Source organism: Prionailurus viverrinus, chromosome E1, assembly GCF_022837055.1.
Source record: "Prionailurus viverrinus isolate Anna chromosome E1, UM_Priviv_1.0, whole genome shotgun sequence".
Taxonomy (NCBI): domain Eukaryota; kingdom Metazoa; phylum Chordata; class Mammalia; order Carnivora; family Felidae; genus Prionailurus; species Prionailurus viverrinus.
In genome coordinates this window covers 3,124,205-3,145,865 of record NC_062574.1, presented here as the reverse complement: position 1 = coordinate 3,145,865, position 21,661 = coordinate 3,124,205, and the positions used below count along the sequence as shown (strand labels likewise).

Sequence of the window (21,661 nt, the reverse complement as noted above, 5' to 3'; positions counted from 1 at the left end):
ATACCATTAGATAAATAAAGAGATGGACAGACAGACCGATGGATGCCTGGGATTAAACATGAGCTGTTCCTCCTCCCTACCTTCCCTTGTCCAGGGGCGTGCCCCTTACACACACACACACACACACACACACACACACACACACATGCACGCACACGCATGCACACACAACTTGGCCACCTAAATCTAAATGCCCTAATCTAATAGCACGTGTTCATCAATCAATGCCAATACATGGAAATTATATTACATTTGGCTATCTTCCAAATGAAACAGCAAAGCAGTCTATACGACCTGGCCACCTGTGTAATCCTAGTCACATGCCTTGACAAAAAAAAAAAATGTGTCACGTCATCTGGCTCACGCTAACTCTCTCCCATCTCAACCTTTTGATTCATGCTATCTGATTTCATCTACTCGACCTATACCGGAGGCCCACAGGAGCCCTTCTCCGCGGTCCCACACAATTTTTTTTTTTTTAATGAGACAGATGGCATTGTATCGGGGTAGGGGATTTGTGGGAGGCATCGGCACTGGGCGCTGGGCCAGGGTGGCACGGGCCGTGCTCAAGGCACCCTCTCGGGTGTGGTGCCCACCAGTGAAGCCGCTGGTGTGGACCAAGATGCAGCCAGGGATCCCGCTGATCTGGGCTAGGGCCTCATCCTGAAGTCCCCGCCATGGCTCTGGCAGGGGCAGCCGGCTCTGGAATGAGTGGGGCTCCTTGGGCACACACTGTACCCGCCGCTGTCCAGCCTGGTCCGTGTAGATAACAAAGGCGACGGTCACCGGAGGGGACAGCCCGGATTCCAGGTCCACCTGGAATCGCCGGGCCGGGGCCTCTGCCACCAAGGCCCAGGCTGGCAGCCAGCTGTGCCCGTAGGACTCCACTCTCTGCAGAAACTCCTCTCGAACTAGATCCTAGTGCAAACCTTTCCTGGTCTTCTTTACCAACACCGATGTCTTTTAATTTCATCAGCATTTCCTATTGGAAACCACGGTTCTTCTTCCAGGAAAACATTTGGCATTCCCGAATAATACTTTCCAAATGTCTTTTGCTTTTAATGTTTATTCATTTTTGAGAGAGAGAGAGAGAGAGAACACGAGCAGGGGAGGGGCAGAGAGAGAGAGAGAGAGGGAGACACAGAATCCGAAGCAGGCTTCAGGCTCCGAGCTGTCGGCACAGAGCCCGATGGGGGGCTCGAACTCACCAGCTGTGAGATCATGACCCGAGCGGAAGTCAGACGTTCAACCGACTGAGCCATCCAGGTGCCCCCAAATGTCTTTAATCCAAAGAAGAAGACTTAAAGCCTATTTCTCTTTTTTATACACACCTGAATTAAAAATGATGTGCATATCTTAGGGATAAATTACTTAACTCTTCATGGGTCTATTTATGTATCAGAATGCTCTTTTTAAAAAAACTTTTTTTTATGTTTTTTATTTTATTTTGAGAGAGAGACAGAGTGTGAGTGGGGAAGGGGCAGAGAGAGAGAGGGAGACACAGAATCCGAAGCAGGCTCCAGGCTCCGAGCTGTCAGCACAGAGCCTGACGTGGGGCTCGAGCTCACGGACTGGGAGATCATGACCTGAGCCAAAGCCGGATGTATAAGAATGCTCTTTAGGGGCACCTGGGTGGCTCAGTCAGTTAAGCTTCCAACTCTTGATCTCAGCTCAGGTCATGATCTCAGGGTTCATGGGATCGAGCTCATCATGGGTTCATGAGCTGACAGTGCAGAGCCTGGTTGGGATTCTCTCTCTCCTGCTCTCTCTCAAAATAAATAAACTTTAAAAAAGAATGCTTTTTAAAGCACCTATCTTGTCTTAAACGACACACAAACTGAAAGCATTAATAAAATTTAAGACTCATGCAAAAAAAAAAAAAAGCAACCCAAAACCCTTTTAATTTTAACATATACCTGCAGAGTCTAGCCCTACCAAGCAAGCTTAAGGATCCGTCTATTTCTAGTGAAAACCCAGGCCATGGATGCCAGGAGCCTGGGCACATAGCACCTCTGCACTCCTGAGACACCTTCCCATGACCTCTACCTTCGGCAAAGCCTGCAATGACTCAGACAGCCCTGTGGCTCACCTCGCTTCTCTCTCTGACTTCCTTATCAGCCCAGACGTCCTCTTTTGGCCCCAAATAACCTTGCCCCATCCCCACACTCTCCCCCATATTCCTTTTACCTGGTGCAAATGAATACCACAACTAATTCTCAACACACTATTGGCAGTTCCAAAAAATGGTGTTGGGCGCAAGGCTCTGGGCTTTGCTTGGGTGGTTCCCTCTGCCTGGAAGATACTTCCCCACCCTTGTCTCCCGGGAGATCTCCTACCTGGCTTTCCAGAAATAATCCAAGGGTTACCTGTGAAGACTTCCCTGAGCCCAACCTCAGTTAGAATCGACTGCACCCCATTACCTTTCCAGGCACACTTTATTATGCCTGTTTGTTGACATGGCCATTTCACCATTTCTTCCTTCTAGACGGTATGCTCCTTAAGGGGAGGCTAGATCTTACTGATTTTTTTTCTTTTTGAGAGAGAGAGAGCTCACAATTGAGCAGGGGGCAGTTGGAGAGAGAGAGAGAGAGAGAGAGAGAGAGAGAGAGAGAGAGAATTGAGGCTCACCCGATGTGGGACTTGAACTCACAAACTGTGAGATCATGACTTGAGCCTAAATCAGATGCTTAACGACTGAGCCACCCAGGTGCCCAATCTTACTGATCTTTGTATCTCAGTGCCTGGCATAGGAGTTGGTAAAGAGTAAGAGTTAGAGAAATATTTGAAGAATGTATAAGTGAAGGCAGGCAATCAAGAAGGAAGGAAGGAAGGAAGGGTAAATGGGATGGTTAGGTGTCTAAGGACTAAAAACGTTTTAGTCCAAGGGACTTAGGTGTGGAGTCTGGATAGCTGGTTTGACTTAGGACTTCACAAAGACTGGTTTCAAAAGGACCCAAAAGAGTCAGTTTAAAAGGAACTTTTTCAGGGTGTCTGGGTGGCTCAGTCAGTTGAGCATCCAACTTCAGCTCAGGGCATGGTCTCGCAGTGTGTGAGTTCGAGCCCCGCATCAGGCTCTGTGCTGACAGCTCAGAACCTGGAACCTGCTTTGGATTCTGTGTCTCTCTTGCTCTATGCCCCTCCCCCGCTCATTCTCTCTCTCTCTCTCTCTCTCTCTCTCTCTCTCTCTCTCTCTCTCAAAAATAAACACTAAACACTATATGCTAACTAATTTGGATGTGAATTTTAAAAAATAAAATTAAAAAATAAAAATAAATAAAAACAAAATCTTAAAAAAATATATTAAAAAAACTTTTTTAAAGGAACTTTTTCAAATCAAGTTAGAGGCACGTAAGGAAGGTGGGGGGCGGGCAGCCAGGTGAGGTGCCCGGACTCTCGTGCAGGGAGGAGCCAAGACATTTATGTGGATAAACAGACTCTCAACCAGGCTACCAGTAATTTGCATCTGTGCACACAATTTGTACCCTGGCATTCTTCACGCCGTATAAAGTGGTTATGCTGTCCAAATGGTGGCCTGAAGGTTTAATCTCCATGAGTCAGTGTTGTGCACGGCGGCGGAGGGAGGGTGGTGGTAAGGAGGCCTTGGAGGGAAGGGTGTCAGCAGTGAGTGATGGGGAGGAAGAGGAAACAGAAGAGGCCTTTGTGGGAAGAGAGGAAGAGGTTAGGCGAGACCTTAAGAAGAGGGGGTTAAGGAAACTCCTAAGAACAAGGAGAGAGAGTTAAGGTGAGTCCGTGAAGATCAGAAAGGAAGGCAAAGTAGGAAGGCTTCGGCTGTAACTTTGAGCCACCAAATCAAATTCAGCTCAGCCCCGGAGCCCCATGGGCTTTTCTCTGAAGGTGTCTTCACTACAGCCACCAGGACCTGGCTCCTGGAGACAGTACATCATGCTGCTTCACACCTCCAAGCCTCCCCTCCAGCTATTCCCACTGCTTCGTGGAGCTAATTTTAACATTCTCCAAAACTCAGCCAAGGGTGATCTCACCCCAGAAGTCTTCCCTGACCCCAGAGCTCTGTCCTATTCCCGGAGCACAGAAAGGGTGGCTGGCTCAACCAGCACTTTTCCTGGGGTCCCGTGATTGCGGGGTCTCGCTGTTTCTCTCTCTTCTAAGACAGTGAGCTTCCTGCAGGCAGAAGGTTTGACTAATTTCATTCTGTAGCTCCAGTGTCCCTTTTAGGGATGCCTTGCAAAAGATGCTCCATAAACATTTGTTGAAGAGAATTGTGGGGGCTCCTGGATGGCTTAGTTGGTAGGGCATGTGCCCCTTGATCTGTGGTCATGAGTTCAAGCTCAAGGTTGGATGCAGAGTTTACTTAAAAAAAGAAAAAAAAAAAAAAAAAAAAGAATTGTAGTAGAGATACTCTATCTGAATCTCTCAGTTAGAAAAATTTGGGGCTGTTTACCTTACAGCATATTTCAAGCACAACTTTTCTTAAATCACGAAAACACAGGTTCTTTACTGATTCTACCCTGGCCCCTCAAGGACACGGTTTCTTGCTCTTTGACTCAACCAAATGGAGTCCTAGAAATTGGGACCATATAGGGAAGGGACTGGGGAGCACCTACACGGGTCCCACCATAACCTATGGGTTCTACAAAACGCGTACAAGCTCCTCCCACTTCTCTGTGGCTCAATGGCCCCATCTGTACAATGGGAACAATAATACTGTACCAGCCTCACAAGGCTATTTGGTGGATGAAAGGAGTTAACGTGAAAAGGAGAAGAGCGTTTCCAGGGCTCCGCAAGCTCACGCAAGCTCACTGTGTCTCAGGAATTATTATGAAATGCATGTCTTCTGGACGTTGCATCATTCATTCAATGACAATGCATTACTCATTCAACAGAAACCGATCCCCTACTGAGTACTCGACGGCAGGGCACCCTGCGGGAGCTCACCCACCCACACACACACACACACACACACACCCCAACTGCAGCCTGCCCCAGAATCCGTTTGCTGGGGAGGGCACCCTCTCGCCCTGCCTCCATCAGACCCTGAACCGAAAGACAGCATGCAGTACAATTCAGAAAGGGGCACAGCGCTCCGCTTGCAAAGGCCTCCTTGCGAGTGTGGACCGGCACCCCGTGGCATCACCTTCGAGCTCGTTAGAAACTCAGGTTCAATCTCGTTGCGCTGGGCGGGGACGGATCGCGGGTCCCAGCCCTTGCAAGGTCCGTGGCGGGTCGGAGCGCCCCACGGAGCCGGCAGCACACGCCGGATGGAGCCCATTAAAGGACCGGCGCGCTCGGCACGCCGGCGCCACGGGCCCGGGAAGCCTTGGCGGTGTCCACGGAACCGAGGTCGCCAGTGGCCACCTGGCTAATGGGCCGCCCGTTCCCTCACCACTCACGGGGACAGTCACACCCTGAGCAATCCCCGCCCCCCGCCCAGGAACTAGCCTTCCCAGAGAACGCCGCTGCAGAACCCAAACCTACCCCGGGAGACACCAGGCCACGGAGAGGGCAGTTTTGCAGGTCCTAGCAGTTCCCCTCCTAGCCGCTGGGGGTCACTAGTCACCAATCTCTTTCCCAGTTTCCTCTTCTCGTTCAAACCCAGCGCCTCTCTCGCGCCAAGAGACGATCGGTCTCGCGAGATCTCTCGTAAACTTACAGAACCGGAAGTAGCGTGTAACTCTCTTCCCTTTTGCGGCCATCGCTGGAGCTGCAGCGGGTGAGTTTTCGCTGGCCGAGCGCGAGTAATCCGTAGCCATCCGTTCGCGGGTGTGCTGTCTTTTGGCCCTAGGGGCCCGATACTCTCCCGGCGAACGAGTAGCGCCGAGGGAGAGGGGCTAGGATGGTCCCCAGCCTGTCTTCCTCTTAATTCCAGGGGCGGCCGACTCGGGAAGGGAGGAGAGGGGTTTGGGAACTCGGAATCGGAGCCCGGAGAGGAGGGGTTCTGCGCAGATGGTTCGAGTCTATTCAGTGTCGTTTCTTAAAGAAGAGCCTCGAAATAACTTTGGCAAAGCCAGGGAACTTGCAGGCCGCGCTCATTAGAAGGTTTTCTCGGACCCGAGATGTGCAGCGTTTCCCAGGCTTGGGGAGAACGGAGCTAAATAGGTTCACGTCCGAGTCCGTAGGGTATTGGCTTTGGTTGGTCTTTGTAAAGCGCAGTGTTGTAATTGAGTTGTCGGACCGCTTGGCCTTCATCAGAGATACAAGTCCTGTTTTAAGTTCCTTACCCGATATTTCAGGTGCTTGGAGGCTGTGAACTAAAATAAAAGCTTAAGAACTAAAACAAGTCTGTTGCGAATGGAAAATCGTTTGTCGGGGGCGCCTGGGTGACTCAGTAGGCTAAGCGACTTGGGCTCAGGTCATGATCTCACGGCTAGTGGGTTTGATCCCCGCGTGGGGCTCTGTGCTGACAGCTCAAAGCCTGGAGCCTGCTTGGGATCCTGTGTCTCCCTCTCCCCGGCTTGCGCTCTGTCTTGCAAAAATGAGTAAACGTTTAAAAAAAAAAAACAACTCTTTGTCCCATAAACGAATATAGAAAGCACGACAGGGTGGGCTTCTGAACCTTCAAGATGAAATTGTTGGAATGTCACTTGTTGGGACGCTGAATGAGGTTTTGAGCATTTAAGGGTTTACGCCTCTTTTCACTCTGTCTTTAGCCAACATGAAGTTCAATCCGTTTGTGACCTCCGATCGGAGCAAGAACCGTAAAAGGCATTTCAATGCACCTTCGCACATTCGCAGGAAGATTATGTCCTCCCCTCTTTCCAAAGAGCTACGACAGAAGTACAACGTTCGATCCATGCCCATCCGGAAGGACGACGAAGTACAGGTATGTGCTGTGCCCGGGTGTCTTGGCAGATACCCCCACACCTGGCATAGAAGAGGGATCATCTGCTGAGAAAGATGCACTTGAGACCGTGCCCCCCAGAGCAGGATTGCACAAGGGCACTAAGAACCCAAACAGGAAAAAAACAGCAATTGCCCCAAGTATCAGAAAGCGGAAAGGTGGTTCGGAACCAGAGCGTTACCCCGCGGTTTTCTTTTTCTTGGTGCGTTTGGTCATTGAAGAGGCTGTCGAGGGTCCAGATACAGAAGCTGTAACTGAACCGTAGTCTTCTCTGGTGGTTTCACATTTACAGGTGAATATCTTGCCAAATCTATTTAAGCGGACGTTTCTGTGAACGTTATTTAGCTGGAACATGCCGCTGTCGATTGCAAGATTTTAGGCCGTCTCTAAAGCAACTCGTCTGTCCCCGGTACTATTTGATGAGGTTAATACCCATTTAAAGATGAAGCCAGTTCCCAAGTAGTGGTGCAGGTTGCGAACAGCCCCTGGTTGCTACTGGGCTGGTGCTAGAATTGCCACTAGATTTGGGAGGTGGTCTTCCCTGTTTTTGAGATCATCTTCATGCGAGAAGATGTGCTTCTGGAAAGAAATCTCTGGTTTCTTTCAGAAGCACTTTGGGTTGCTTCCTGGCGAACAGGATCTTAGGGCTACCGGGTAGGACACTGTTAAACTTTGGGAAAGAATTGGGTTTTTTCCCATGTATTTGCTGCTGCCTACTCTGTGACCGGGTGGGACACTTTATTGGGTTGTGAATTAAATCTTGTGGCCTCTCGCTTCGTCTGAGACGGAGTAAAGTTCCTTGTGGTCACCCAGCTACAAAAAGCCTAAGTGGACTCGTTTTTAACCTACCAAGCCCACCACTGCAGACCATCAGTTGCTGGGCGAACTGTCCATCACAGGGCGTATATGGGGGCAGGGTTTATTTGCAGGCTAATTAAAGCCAGAGAGAATGACTCCCATGTTTCCAGTAACTGTTACATCTTTCAAAACTGAAGGGTCTTACGGATCTGAGAGAGTAAATGACATTTACGTGATTTAGTTTTCCTGATTTGCAAGGTTGACTTTCTTAATATTTCTGTCGTTCGTGAATTTGTATTTAGGTTGTGCGAGGACACTACAAAGGTCAGCAGATTGGCAAAGTAGTCCAGGTTTACAGGAAGAAGTACGTCATCTACATTGAACGAGTGCAGCGAGAGAAGGCCAATGGCACAACTGTCCACGTGGGCATCCACCCCAGCAAGGTGGGTGTCTCTGAGAATGGGTGAGAGAAGGAAATTACAGCAAGTGTTGGCAGGTGGGACTGCTTGTTTGCAGAGCAATCCCATAGAAATAGACTCCTGATTTTAGAGGTTCTAGAAACCAGTCTTAGGGCAAATACCATATTTGAATGGAGTCCTGGAAACCGGTCTAAAAATTTTTATGAGATCAAGTTGTTTTTAACAGTCATTTTGTGGGGCGCCTGGGTGGCACAGTTGGTTAAGCGTCCGACTTCAGCCAGGTCACGATCTTGCGGTCCGTGAGTTCGAGCCCCGCGTCGGGCTCTGGGCTGATGGCTCAGAGCCTGGAGCCTGTTTCCAATTCTGTGTCTCCCTCTCTCTCTGCCCCTCCCCTGTTCATGCTCTGTCTCTCTCTGTCCCAAAAATAAACAAACGTTGAAAAAAAATTAAAAAAAAAAAACCAGTCATTTTGTATATTTAATGTACCTTTTGGTCAGTAGCAGTTAGTAAACTGATCAGTCTGACGACAAAATTTAAAATCAAGAAATGGGTTATTTTTATTTTATTTTTTAATGTTTATTTTGAGACAGAGAGTGAGCAGGGGAGGGGCAGAGAGAGAGGGAGGCAGAGAATCCCAAGCAGTCTCTGCACTGTCCCCGCAGATCCCAGTGTGGGGCTCGAACTCACGAACGGTGAGATGGTGACCTGAGCAGAAATCAAGAGTCAGATGCTTAACTGATTGAGCCATCCAGGCGCTGCTAGGAAACAGGGTAATTTTTAGATTAAATGGAGCTGATCCCCTATTTGTTTTTACATATTAAAGTGGAGTCAGTATGGCAAGTTTACAGCCTTGCAGAGATTTCATACGTTTACAAATGGGGAGGAAAACTGGAGCACAGAAGCTAAGATCTCCTGGGTGGTGATAGTGTCTGAGCCAGGATACAAAATCCAGTCTGTTAATAACCCGTAACAGGTGCCTGTCTGGAACTTGGATGTGAATTCTCTGATCCAGCAGTCTGTGATTGATCTCTATTTCAAGAGAGAGCAAGCCTGGGAGGGGCAGAGAGAGGGAAAAAGAATTCAAGCAGGCTCTGCACTGACAGCACAGAGCCTGACGTGGGGCTCGAACTCACAGAGATAGGACCTGAGCCGAAATCGAGAGTCGGCCGCTTAACTGACTGAGCTACTGATGGCTCCCCAGTTTTGTGTTTTTTGTTTTGAAACGTTTTATGTTGCCACCGTAAATCTCTTTTTCAAACCACAGGAAAGTTTGAAAGACTGGTGTGGTAAAATTCCTACATCTCTTTCACCTGGAATTCACTATAAATATCTTCCCGCATTTTCTTTACCCCTCTTCAATACCCCCAGTGGATTACAAGCGTCTTGACCCATCCTCGCATGTTCTCTTAAGAGCAAGGACTTTCTCGTTTTCTAACCTTCACCAGTCATATGTGCATCTGGAAAGAAACCTCTGGGTTTCTTTCAGGAACTCTTTGGGTTGCCTCCTGGTGAACAGGATCGCTAGGACTACCCGGACTGTTAAACTTTGGGAAAGAGTTGCGTTCTTTGCCACGTGTATTTGCTGCTGCCTACTCTGGCAGGCAGGCAGGCAGGCAGGCAGGCAGGCGGACCTGGATTCCAGGTGAGGAAATCTTGGTCTTTTCAAGGTAGCACAGCTGAGGACATACCCGCTTCCTCGCTGTGGCCCAGTGATCACCTTCCTGTCTTGAGTTCCGCCTGGGGACGTCACACATACAAAGGCAGGTGACTCCAACCCAGACCTCAGCGTCCAGTGGCCTAGTTTGCATTTCATCTTGGATTTCTGATAGATGACCTCAGACCTAATGTGTTCAAGCTTCTGACTTGGTTCACAGTTTGCCGCCATCGCCGTGTAGGGCAGCTCTATCCTCCCAACTGCTCAGGACGAAATGTCATTTATTATTTTACACCCCCGTCTGTTCTATCCAGAATCCTGTCTGTTCCCATCAGAGTGGCCTTTTTGTTTCTATTTTTATAGAAGTTTGTTTATTTTGAGGGAGAGAGAATCCCCAGCAGGCTCCCCACCGTCTGTGCAGAACCCGGTGTGGGGCTAGAACTCACAAACCATGAGGTCATGACCCAAGCCTAAATCAAGAGTCGGACGCACTCAGGTGCCCAGAGTGGCCTTTTAAGACCTTACTCGATCCCTCAGCAGCCGCTTGCAGACGTCCCCTCTTCGTGATCTAGTCTGCTGGCCTCCTTGCTCGTACAGCCGAATGCTCGCAGCAGACACGCATCACCTGGCCGCCTGATCAGAGTTCCAGATTCTGTTCAGGTCTACTGGGGCAGCACCATTAATCTGTTTTCACAAGCTCTCCAGATGATTCTTAGACACACTTAAGATTGAGAAACGTGTACGTATAAACCTTTTAAGTTCTGCCGTTGGACCTTTGGACTTGCCGTACTTTCACCAGAATCGCTCTTCACCCCCTTTTTTTCCAGGTGTTTATCTTTTTTGTTTTTTATTGGAATCTATTGGGTGTCTGGATGGCACAGTTGGTTAAGCATCCAGTTGTTGATTTCAACTCAGGTCATGATCTCATGGTTCGGGAGTTTGAGCTGGCAGCTCAGAGCCCATTTGGTCTTCTCTCGCTCCCTCTCTGCCTTTCCACTGCTCGCACGTGCCGTCTCAAAAATAAATAAGCGTTAAAAAAATAAAATATATTTGACAATGTGTAAATTCAAGGTGTATGAGCTATTAGTTTGATAGCTTTATATATAATATGATTGCCACTGTAGCAATAACGAGCACCCCTGTGTGGTGCATACCTATCCCTTTTAGTAATTGGAGTAACTAAGTTCTAGTCTCTTAGCAAGTTTGGTGATTATGATACAGTATTGTGTAGAGATCACTGAGCTGTACATTGTATCTCCAGGGGGTTACTGTTTGTAACTTTGTACCCTTAACATCTATCCTGTCTCCTATCCCTTGGTGACCACCATTTTATTCTGATTTTACAATTGCACGTGTTCGTGAGCCATACAGTACAGGTCTCTGACTTCTCTCACCCTAATGTGTTCAAGTTTTCAAGTGTCTCTTTGAATGGAGCCTTACCAGTAGGGCCTTGTTTGACCATCCTATGACTTAGCCTGTTTGCCAGCATTCCTTCGCCTCCCCACGTTGCCCGGTTTTTCTCTATGTCAGAGTCTGATATACATTCACTTAATTTGTTTTCTCTCTCCCCATACTAAAATACAAGCTCTCTGATGGCAGAGATTCTCTTTTCGGTCATTGTGCTGTGTTTGCAAACCTGGTTCAGTGCCCTTTACCCCTTTCCCTCACCTTCCTTCCTAAAACTAAAATTTATCGTAACCTGGAGGTCTTTAACAATTAGATCTGTTGAAACAAGGTCTGTACGATGATTTTGTGGGTTGAAGCGTGAATAGGGGCTACGTTTCCAACTTTACGATTCTGAGGTTATAATAGAAACAAAAATACATATGGTTAGCTTGTGAAACTAGTAACTATTTAAAGCTTAGAAATGTTTCTGTTTTTCTGCAGGTGGTTATCACTAGACTAAAACTGGACAAAGACCGCAAAAAGATCCTTGAACGCAAAGCCAAATCTCGCCAAGTAGGAAAGGAAAAGGGCAAATATAAGGAAGAAACAATTGAGAAGATGCAGGAATAAAGTAATCTTATATTCAACTTTAAATAAAAACTGTTAAAATGATAAAATGATGGAGCCTTTAATTTCTGTGTGGTGCCTGGAGATACTACCTACTTCACAGGGGACCCGTTTTCAGGGAAGTTAGGTGGCATTTGCCATCTGGAGGCAGGCCGCCCCTATCTTGTGGCTTGATTAACAACTGGGATTTAACAATATTCTGAAATCAGGACCTAAGGTAGTGATTTTTTCTTTTCTTTTTTTTTTTTTTTTTTTTTTCTGGAGTTGGCTCCATGCCCAGCATGTGGCTGGAACTCACAGCCCTGAGATAGTCACTCTGCATGGACTGAGCCAGCCCGGGGCCCCTCTTCATTTTTACAGCAGGCAGTATTTGGGGGACATCATGGCTCATTGAGAAGGCCTAGATAGGAAGCTATGTGGGATCCTGCCTCTTGAACCTGTCTCCTGTTATGCTATGTGCACGTCTATGTTGTAGTAGCCTATTTCTTAATTTTTTTTCCTAAAAGTTAGATTGCCATTGGATTCAAAGTCTTGTCAGGAGGACAGGAGCTGCTAGGCTTTCCCAGCAGCGTCCAGTCCCCTGCCCCAGGCTGTTCCCCTACAGTGAGAAGCTGCAGGATCCCTGGCCTGCCCGCGGGCCCCCTTTACCAACCTGTTTTAATGCACTGGTGCCGCACGGAAGGGGGCCATTATATCAGAGTTTAACGAAACAAATCTTCGGGCTGCAGTTAGAAGTAAGCGCTGTCCATCTGAATGAAACGCAGGTTCTCGCGACCACGTTAGTAGGTGGAGGCACTGCAGACACGGACGCCTCTGCCCTCGTTTTAGATTAAGCTGCAGGACTCAATGCTGACTGCAAGTTGACTTCGCGAGTTGCAGGCTTTGCAACAACGTGGGAAAATAACCGGTTTTGCCGCGGGGGACCGGGCTCCGTGGCTTGTTCCGCCAAGGTCGCGCGCATGCCGGCCTCGCATATCTCTAGTCCCCGCCACCTCCCAACGACAGGCGGGGCAGGACCCTCACGAGCCCCCTTCCCGGGCGTGGAAAGGGTGCCGGCCGGCCCGCGGCGTCGAGGGCGGGGCTTCCGGCCAGCGCGGAGCAGCTTCCGGGGCGAGCGGCTTGAGGGACCGACTGGGCACGCGCGGGCGGGAGGAGAGACCGCGGCTGGACGCGGGGTGGGCGGTCCCCGGCGCCGCGGCCCCAGGCAAATACCCCTCACCGCCCGGGCGTCCCGTCCTCCCCTCTGGCCTCGCGGGGTTGGCGGGGCGGGTCCGCGGCCGGGCCCGGGAGGGGCGGAGCCCGCGGGAGTGCGGGGAGGAAGGCCGCGCAGGGGTAGGTGGTCCCCGAACCAGGTCCCAGGAGGAGGTGGAGTGTCCGTGTTGGAAGGTGCGGGGACACTGGGCTTAGCGCTTTATTCGGCGTTACCGCCGAGTCTTCATCCGGAAACTGGCACTTCCGCTGTGACGGTGGAGGACACTGAAACCTCAGTAACTGCCGGAGGCAGACACACAGCGAGTGGTAGAGTCCTAAATTGAATTCCCACGCCGCCACCCTTGGCCCTCCCTCTGCACGGCCTCGCCGCTGCACCCGGACGGGAAGTGTTTGCAAACGTCCTTTGAGTATCTTTTGTCTCTGCTTTGTATTCCTTGGCCCTCCGAGCGAAAATACCTAGGTGGATGGCCCAGCTCCTACCTGCTAGGTTGCGTATACCTGAACCAGTCGCTACAAATACAAAGCGAAGGGCTCCGCTGAGTGCCCCGCCCCCAGGGAGGGGGGCGTGGCCATCAGCTGGAGTTGCCGAATGCCTCGGGAAGCAGGCCGATTTGAGCTGGGGGTAACCCGGAAGATCAGTGAAAGAACGTTCCAGATCTGGGGCGCCAAAGCAAAGACTCACAGGTGGGTGAGGAAGGGAGGTGTTTCCAGTTTTCTCTAACCAAAGGTCATTTATCAGTTTCCCCCCAACAGGTACAGATCGCACCGGGAAGCTGAACACAATCCTTTCCTGCTGCCGTGGAACAGGTGTTGAAAACCCAGATAGCCGCAGGGATGGGCAGGTAAGCTGAACAAGGTAGCAGGTGGCTTAGGGACCCTGAGAAACAGGAGCGTGCAGACTGTTTAACGGGAGCTGCTGTCTCCACTCCAGCCAGTTGTTGCCAAGCAGCAAAGTTCCCAGCGTATCCAGATCTTCCCATTTTCCAAGCACATCAGCCAAGATGCTTCTGTGAAATCCCCCAATCTCTAAGTATAGGTAAATCGTTCTAATTAAAAAAAAAAAAAAAAAAAAGTACACTGGGTAGACTAACCAAAGTAGGTCTGTTAGCCAAATGTGGTTTTTGGGCTGTGCCTCAGAATTTCCTGCTATAGGGCAAGGACCGTATCTCATATTAAAGACTGAGATTTTGCATCTTTTGATTATAAATTGCTTCCAGCCTGTCTTCTTTCTTTTGCAAGCTGGAAATGAGGCCCTTCCTTCCTTTGCCGTCCCCTGAAGGGCCTCCTACAGCTGCCAGTGCAGCCACTCAATTTCGGAGAGACGCTGGTTTTAGTGAAGACTCTGGAAGGCACTCTACTGGATCCCGTTGAATATCTTGCGGTTTTCAGGTCTGTTCTAAGGACCACTAAGGCTGTGAGATGACAACAGATACTCCTTCAGAAACAAAGCGCCATGTCCAGGATTAAATGAGACTGGTAGATGAAGCAAACTTTGTTTTACTGCAGAACTTCTCAGAGCCTTTAGAACATCATCGTACACTGAGGATCTTGAGTTCAGACTCAAACAGCACTTGCAAACGTTCTATTTTTTCACTACTAAAATGTGTGTCTTCCACAGGTTTTAATTTGGATGTGTTCATTTAATAAAGGTTCTCTGTTTTTCCGCTCAAAAGAAGGCCATCAGTAAGGCAGTGGTTTTGTTGTCAGTAATGTCTTAGAATCAGGAATGTTCCACGGTCAACCAGTGATGCTGAGCGAGGGAGTTTGAAGCCTTTTTAGTGGAGAACCTTCAGGACCTCGGCTCAGCTAAGACCCTTGCTCAGAGCTCTGAACCCTTTTCATCTTTCTCTGCTTTTCAGGATTCTGCCCTATCCCTCAGCTCTGCATTTGATGGCTGGGATCCTGGGGATCTTGTTTTCCTCTGACTGTTGGGATTCCTGTTACCATCATATGAATTCTTCCCCCGGCCACATCACCATCCCACCATCTGGAATTGTGCTAAGGAATCTGGGTTTAGACACCTGAGTATCAAGTTCTGTCCCTGAGGAATTCTCCGACCTTGGTGGACTGTGGACTCTGTTTGGGGCATCTCTTTTTGGCATGATATTCTCCTGACAAATCTGTACATAACGTATAATATTTCCATTTCTGGAAACACCCTGCTGCCTCAATTCAGAGCCATCAAGCCTGTACCCGAAAGTGTCTCCCAGCCTTGGGAGCACCCAGGTTCATTTCGACTCACTGTTTTTTGTTTTTTTTTTTTTCCGGAAATATGTGGCTCTCAGCTCAGGCAATGTCAAAACAGCCCAGGCCTACAGACCTCCCAGGAGGACAGAACTTTTTTTTCTTACCCACGAAGCGGGACTCACATGGTTGGATAGGAGACCTTGTCTTTATTTCCGGGATCTTCCATATAATATTCACATGACTCACGTGCCAAGTCATTTATGCTGGCGTGGCTTCATTCCAGGTACCCTCCACTCTCCCTTCCCCAGTCCCGATGTGGCTGCCAGGAATGGTCCCTGTGGCTGCAGCTGGCCTTGTCTGAAGAGGTAGCAACCTTTGGCGGGTATGACCGAAGACTAGAGGTGTTTGGAAGCCTCTGGAAGGACTGCTGAAGGGTGCAGGGACACAATGCTGGACAGTCATGAGAATGTGGTCCCTCGGGGTAAGGACTCAAACTCTTCATTTAATCCTGTGTATGGTCAACAGGGGAAAACCATCGTCGTAAAATTTCTTACCACCTTCTCCTCGATTCTCCTAAAGCAAGGACAGGCTCTTGGGCCACAAGAAATTGATTATGCTGATTGTGGAAAGGCTGAAGAGCCCTCTCTGCCGTGAACTTCAAAGTTTGCTGTTATCATGTGATAACCTTCTAGCAATGTTCTCCTGTTTATATTATTTTTAAAAAAAAATGGTTTTTTTTGTTTTTTTTGTTTTTTCAACGTTTTTATTTATTTTTGGGACAGAGAGAGACAGAGCATGAACGGGGGAGGGGCAGAGAGAGAGGGAGACAAAGAATCGGAAACAGGCTCCAGGCTCCGAGCCATCAGCCCAGAGCCCGACGCGGGGCTCGAACTCACGGACCGCGAGATCGTGACCTGGCTGAAGTCGGACGCTCAACCGACTGCGCCACCCAGGCGCCCCCAAAAAAAATGTTTTTTAACATTTATTTATTTTTGAGATACAGAGGGGGACAGAATGCAAGCCGTGGAGGGTCAGAGAGAGACGGAGACACAGGATCTGGAGCAGGCTCCAGGCTCTGAGCTGTCAGCACACAGCCTGATGCGGGACTCGAACCCACAAACTGTGAGATCGTGACCTGAACCGAAGTCAGATGCTCAACTGACTGAGCCGCCCAGGTGCCCCTCCTGTTTATATTATTTTAAAAGTTACTGAGGGAGGGGCGCCTGGGTGGCTTAGTTGGTTAAGTGTCCAACTTCGGGTCAGGTCATGATCCCATGATTCATGGGTTCGACCCCCACGTCGGGCTCTGTGCTGACAGCTCAGGGCCTGGGGCCTGCTTTGAATTCTGTGTCTCCCTCTCTCTCTGCTGATCCCCTGCTTGCACTCTGTCTCTCTCTCTAAAAATAAACAAACATAAAAAGTTTTTTAAAAACAAACAAGGGGCGCCTGGGTGGCACAGTCGGTTAAGCGTCCAACTTCAGCCAGGTCACGATCTCGCGGTCCATGAGTTCGAGCCCCGCGTCGGGCTCTGGGCTGATGGCTCAGAGCCTGGAGCCTGCTTCCGATTCTGTGTCTCCCTCTCTCTCTGCCCCTCCCCCGTTCATGCTCTGTCTCTCTCTGTCCCCCAAAAAATAAATAAACGTTGAAAAAAAAATTTTAAAAAAAGAAAATAAAAACAAACAAAAAAAAGCTATTGAAGGAAGGTATTAGTCCACTTCCCTTAAGCATTTCCATTTATCCTGTCTCCTGTTCAATTAATGAAGACCAGTTAATCAGGTTTCCCCGTATGAGCGAGCTAACAGTTTCATTTGTTCTGTTTACCTGAAATCTAAAATTACTCCATATTTGCGTATATATCTTACTGATGTAAAAGTCTTTTGACATGCCCTGGTTTTGGATGGTCTTCGTTGGCTTTTTAATTTTTTTTTAATTTTGAGAGAGGGAGAGAGAATCTCAGGCACTCTCCATGCACAACACAGAGCCCAGTGTGGGGCTCGATCCCACTACTGTGAGTTCATGGCCTGAGCCGAAATCAAGAGTCAGACGCTTAACCGACTGAGCCACCCAGGCGCCCCTTGCTTGGCTTTTTAGCTGCCTTTTTCTGTTACTGCTTTGTACTATTATCGTGTTATCTTTCTTCTATGTAGTCGTCTTCAAATATCAGATGGAAGAATGCAGAACTCTGGAGGGAAAGTCTTCCAGATGGAATATCAGTGAATCGAACTCTGTTTCTTTCTCCCTTTCCTAGGATCCTTCTTACAGCTCTCCATGATGCCCCAGAAAGCTGGAAATGACTCCCCTGGTGTTTCCAGCACAAATGAAACGGAAATGGAGACAAGTAACATGAGAGAAAAGTTTCTTACAAGTGTGACAAAGTTAGTAGAAAGCAAAAGTTACAACAGCAAGGTATTTTCCAAAGAAAAGTACTTTCAAACAATAAAGGAAGTCAAAGAAGCCAAGGAAAAGGGGAAGAAGTCATCACGTGACTACCGCCGCGCAGCAAAATATGACGTGATCTCTGTGCAAGGCACGGAGAAGCTAATAGAGGCCGCTCACAGGGAACGTGATCGAATACGGTATTACGTACATAAGGAAGAGTTGTTTGACATTCTTCACGACACACATCTCAATATTGGACACGGTGGGCGGACACGGATGCTCAAGGAGCTACAAGGAAAATATGGGAATGTCACCAAAGAAGTCATTGTCTTGTATCTGACACTCTGTAAACAGTGCCACCAGAAGAACCCAGTGCCCAAGAGAGGTCTTACGCCCAAGCCCGTGCCTTTTAAGGACATCGACTCCAGGTGCCAAGTTGAAGTACTTGACATGCAGTCAAATGCCGATGGGGAGTTCAAGTTTATTTTGTATTACCAGGACCACTTGACCAAGTTTATCATCTTACGACCGTTAAGAGCTAAACAGGCCCACGAGGTGGTCAGTGTCCTGTTGGATATTTTCACAATTCTCGGTACCCCTGGCGTGTTAGAATCTGACAGCGGCGTAGAGTTCACAAACCAGGTTGTTAATGAGCTCAATGAGGTATGGCCGGAGCTGAAGATCGTCTGTGGTCAGCACCGCCCTGGCCAAGGCCAGGGCTCCCTGGAGCGAGCGAGCCGTGACGTCAAGAACATGATACGTGCCTGGATGCAGAATCACCGCTCACGCCGCTGGGCCGAAGGCCTGCGATTTGTGCAGCTGGCGAGGAATCAGGTGTTCGACGTTTCCTTGCAGCAAAGTCCGTACGAAGCGATGTTTGGCTGTAAGGCCAAACTCGGCCTGTACTCCTCACACTTACCCCGCGAAACCGTGGCCGTCTTACAGACAGAGGAAGAGCTGGAAATTGCGGAAAAACAGCTAGAAAGCAGCCTTTGGATCAGGCAGGAAGAAAGGACTGAGATGGGAGCAGACAGATCTGATATGGATGAGGACATCGATCCCACGCCTCCGGAACCTACAGAGCCCAGCACCTCACAGGGGGCCCCAGGCCTCTTCTGCTGGTGAACGGGCGCCTGCTGGGCGCTGTCCAGCCATCTGAGAACTGTCGCCAGATTCCCCGGGAAAAGGAACATGAAGGCTGCGCTCTCCACAGTCGCTCACGTTGTCCACGGCAGTGCTTGCAACGAGGGGAAAAGCGGGCCGGGTCCGTAGCAAATGACCGCAAACTTAGCGGCTTAACAGGAATATACACTTTGGCAGCTCTGGAGGCCAGAAGTTCAAGATCAAGGTGTCGGCAGGGCTTGTTGCTTCTGGAAGCTCGGAGAGAATCCGTCCCGTGCCTTTCTCCTCTCCCTGGTGGCCGCTGGCAGTCCTCTGCGTTCCTTGGCTTCCTCCAGTCTCTGCCTCATCTTCACGTGGAGCTTCGCCTGGCCTTTCCCCCTCTGTCTCTCTGCGATCTCCTTTTCTGTCTCTTAAAAGGACACCACGGCATGCCAACCCCATGCCATTGGATTTAAGGTCCTCCCCTATCAGGGATGATCTCCTCTCGACATCCTCACCTTAATTGTATCTGCAAAGACCCTTTGTCCAAGTGAGGACCAATTCACGGGTGTTGGGGATTTGGACTTGGACATACCTTTCTTGGGACACAGTTCTACCAACAGCAGCCAGTAGGAGAGTATTTCTGCCTGCAGAACCTGAACCGATGGGGTCTTAAGTGTGGTGCCCTACGTACAGCTAGTACGTATTCCTTCTGCCAAGCCCCCCTCCTCAGACAACATCCCGAAAGGTGGGGGCATCGGAGGAAAAGGTGTCGGGAGAAAAGAGGCGAGCGGCCACCTCGGCAGCTGAGCTCTATTTCCTGCTTCAAGAAGAACTGTGTGCGCCACCCCTGCTGTCACAATGGCATGCGCAGGCAACTGTGACCTGCCTGAAACCTATTTTAAAAGGTCAGAATTAAGGCGTGGCCGGGGTTTGGGTCTGAATCTGCCAGTGGTCTATGCCTCAAGAATAGAAAAGCGTGTCTGTCTGGAGCAGGTCAGCGCGTTCCAGGAAGTGCCCAGTAGCCAGGGAAGCAACCGGAGACCGGAGCAGAGTGCAGACGTTGGCCGGAGGTCACGGCTCCACCCAGAGAATGGAGCAAAGGCCAGTCTGGGTCACGGTTCAGGGTAGGGATCGCCAGCCTGGCCGAAGAGAACGATGATCCCCTGGATCTGTGTTCTGCTGTATTCCCAAGGCCCAGACGAATCCCTAGCCCATCAGAGGTGTTCGGTAAGGATTTGTCGTGGGAACAGGAGATTCTGCAGAGACGGGTACCGGGAAGGAGGGGCCTGCAGTCGTCATTCTCCCGGGCCACCCTTCCTGCATGTCCTGGAGCCATCCGAACGAAGCCCATTCTGCTCGCCCCCTAGTGCCAGGTTCCTCCGTGAGGGGCGGCACCGACCCCCGCCTGCAGGAGGGGAGACACTGGGTGCTTGTGAGAGGCCGTGAGACAATGTGCGTGAAGGGGCTTTCTCTGAACACCGAAGTGGGAGTTGTCCCTGGGGGAGTTGTCCCCCAGCAGATCCCACCCCTCACGTGAAAGCCGGAGACCTCCCCCGTTCCTTTGCTGGTTAAACATTGCCGCGATGGGTATCCAGGGAGGCCACGTTATCCCTAGAAAGGAGGTGATACCATTTTGCAGCTTGTTTGGTGGGAGGGGGATCTTGCTCTGTCTTTGGCCAGGACCTCGCTCTCCGTTGCCCCTTTGTCACTCGGCCTGGCCGGGGCGTCTGGGAGGCCGAGCTTTCTAATGTTACCGCCCCTCCCCCATACTGACCGACTACCTCCTCGTCGCCCGCAAGCCAGGAGCCACATGGTCAACTCGTGTGGGTGAGAGGTGAGGTGAGCCACGGCATCGCTGTCCTCCTGGGGTGGTGGGGGAGGGCGCCCCAGAATACGTGCACGTGCATTTCCGGCCCATTGCTAAAGACTGGCCCGTGAAGTCAGAAAATGAATCCAGGCCGGAAACCGACCTCTGTGTCTTTAAGAATTTGTGATGGGGCACCTGGGTGGCTCCATTGGTTGAGCCTCTGACTTTGGCTCAGGTCGTGATCTCACGGTTCAACGCGGTTCGTGGGTTCAAGCCAGCGTCACACTGGCTCTCAAAAATAAATGAACGTTGAAAAAAAATTTAACATGCAAAAAAAAAAAAAGGAAAAAAAGAATTTGTGATAAAAGCGACATTCCACATCTGTGGGGAGGAGTTCTATTATTCAGTTAATGGTGCTGGATCAATTAGCTATCCATCAGGGAAATGTGAAGCCTGATTCTTCAGCAAAACACAAAACTATAAAAATATGGGGGAGGGGAAAACGGAGGGTTTTTGTGATCTCGGGATGGGGAAAGCCTTTGCGAGCAACGCATGAACTTCAAACGCCATAAAAGAAAGTTAACCTACTTCCCCTAATGAACAGTTCAAATGGCTATGGAAAATAATGCCATTTGAAACATGAAAAGATAAATGACATCGGGAGAAAAAATTTGCAACACTTAAAACACGCAAGGCATTGGGGCACCTGGGTGGCTCAGTTGGTTAAGCGGCCGACTTCGGCTCAGGTCACGATCTCACGGTCCGTGAGTTCGAGCCCCGTGTCGGGCTCTGTGCTGACAGCTCAGAGCCTGGAGCCTGTTTCGGATTCTGTGTCTCCCTCTCTCTGACCCTCCCCCATTCATGCTCTGTCTCTCTCTCTCTCAAAAATAAATAAACGTTAAAAAAAAAAATTAAAAAAAAAACACGTAAGGCATTAATTTTTAAAAGCGTACTTAGAAATTATTAGTGAAAAGAGCAACCAATAGAAAGCGAGCAAAGGCTAACCACAGAAGAAAAATCAGCGGGTAGTTCTGCTTAATGCCGTGCCTGCGTGTGGCTATGGTGTGATGGGAGACCCCGTGGCTTGGAATCAGATCCAGGCTGTCAGCTTAATGTTTATTTTGAGCGAGAAAGTGCCTCGGGGGACAGGCAGAGAGAATCTCAGGCAGGGGGATTCGATCCGGGGTTCGATGCCACAACCGTGAGATCACGACCTGAGCCAAAATCAAGAGTCAGACACTCAACCGACTGAGCCACCCAGGCGCCCCTGG

The 21,661-nt window shown here is 49.6% G+C and overlaps 2 protein-coding genes across 13 annotated transcripts; both read left to right on the top strand.

The window, feature by feature from the left end:
* The first annotated feature begins 5,587 nt into the window (after nt 1-5,587).
* RPL26 (ribosomal protein L26) lies at nt 5,588-11,751 on the top strand. The gene is made up of 4 exons (XM_047833730.1): nt 5,588-5,689; nt 6,627-6,799; nt 7,918-8,058; nt 11,576-11,751. The coding sequence occupies exons 2-4, from the start codon at nt 6,632-6,634 to the stop codon at nt 11,702-11,704; spliced, it is 438 nt and encodes a 145-aa protein (XP_047689686.1). The 5' UTR covers nt 5,588-5,689; nt 6,627-6,631; the 3' UTR covers nt 11,705-11,751.
* A 1,066-nt stretch (nt 11,752-12,817) lies between these two features.
* On the top strand, nt 12,818-21,207 carry KRBA2 (KRAB-A domain containing 2). 12 transcript variants are annotated; one of them, XM_047833093.1, is made up of 4 exons: nt 12,818-13,033; nt 13,667-13,755; nt 15,384-15,581; nt 17,349-21,207. In XM_047833093.1, the coding sequence occupies exons 3-4, from the start codon at nt 15,548-15,550 to the stop codon at nt 18,602-18,604; spliced, it is 1,290 nt and encodes a 429-aa protein (XP_047689049.1). In that variant the 5' UTR covers nt 12,818-13,033; nt 13,667-13,755; nt 15,384-15,547; the 3' UTR covers nt 18,605-21,207. The 12 variants fall into 12 exon arrangements, with proteins under 12 accessions (XP_047689049.1, XP_047689046.1, XP_047689047.1 ...); XM_047833090.1 differs by having other exon boundaries at nt 14,773-15,581; XM_047833091.1 differs by having other exon boundaries at nt 13,653-13,755.
* The last annotated feature ends 454 nt before the right edge of the window (nt 21,208-21,661 follow it).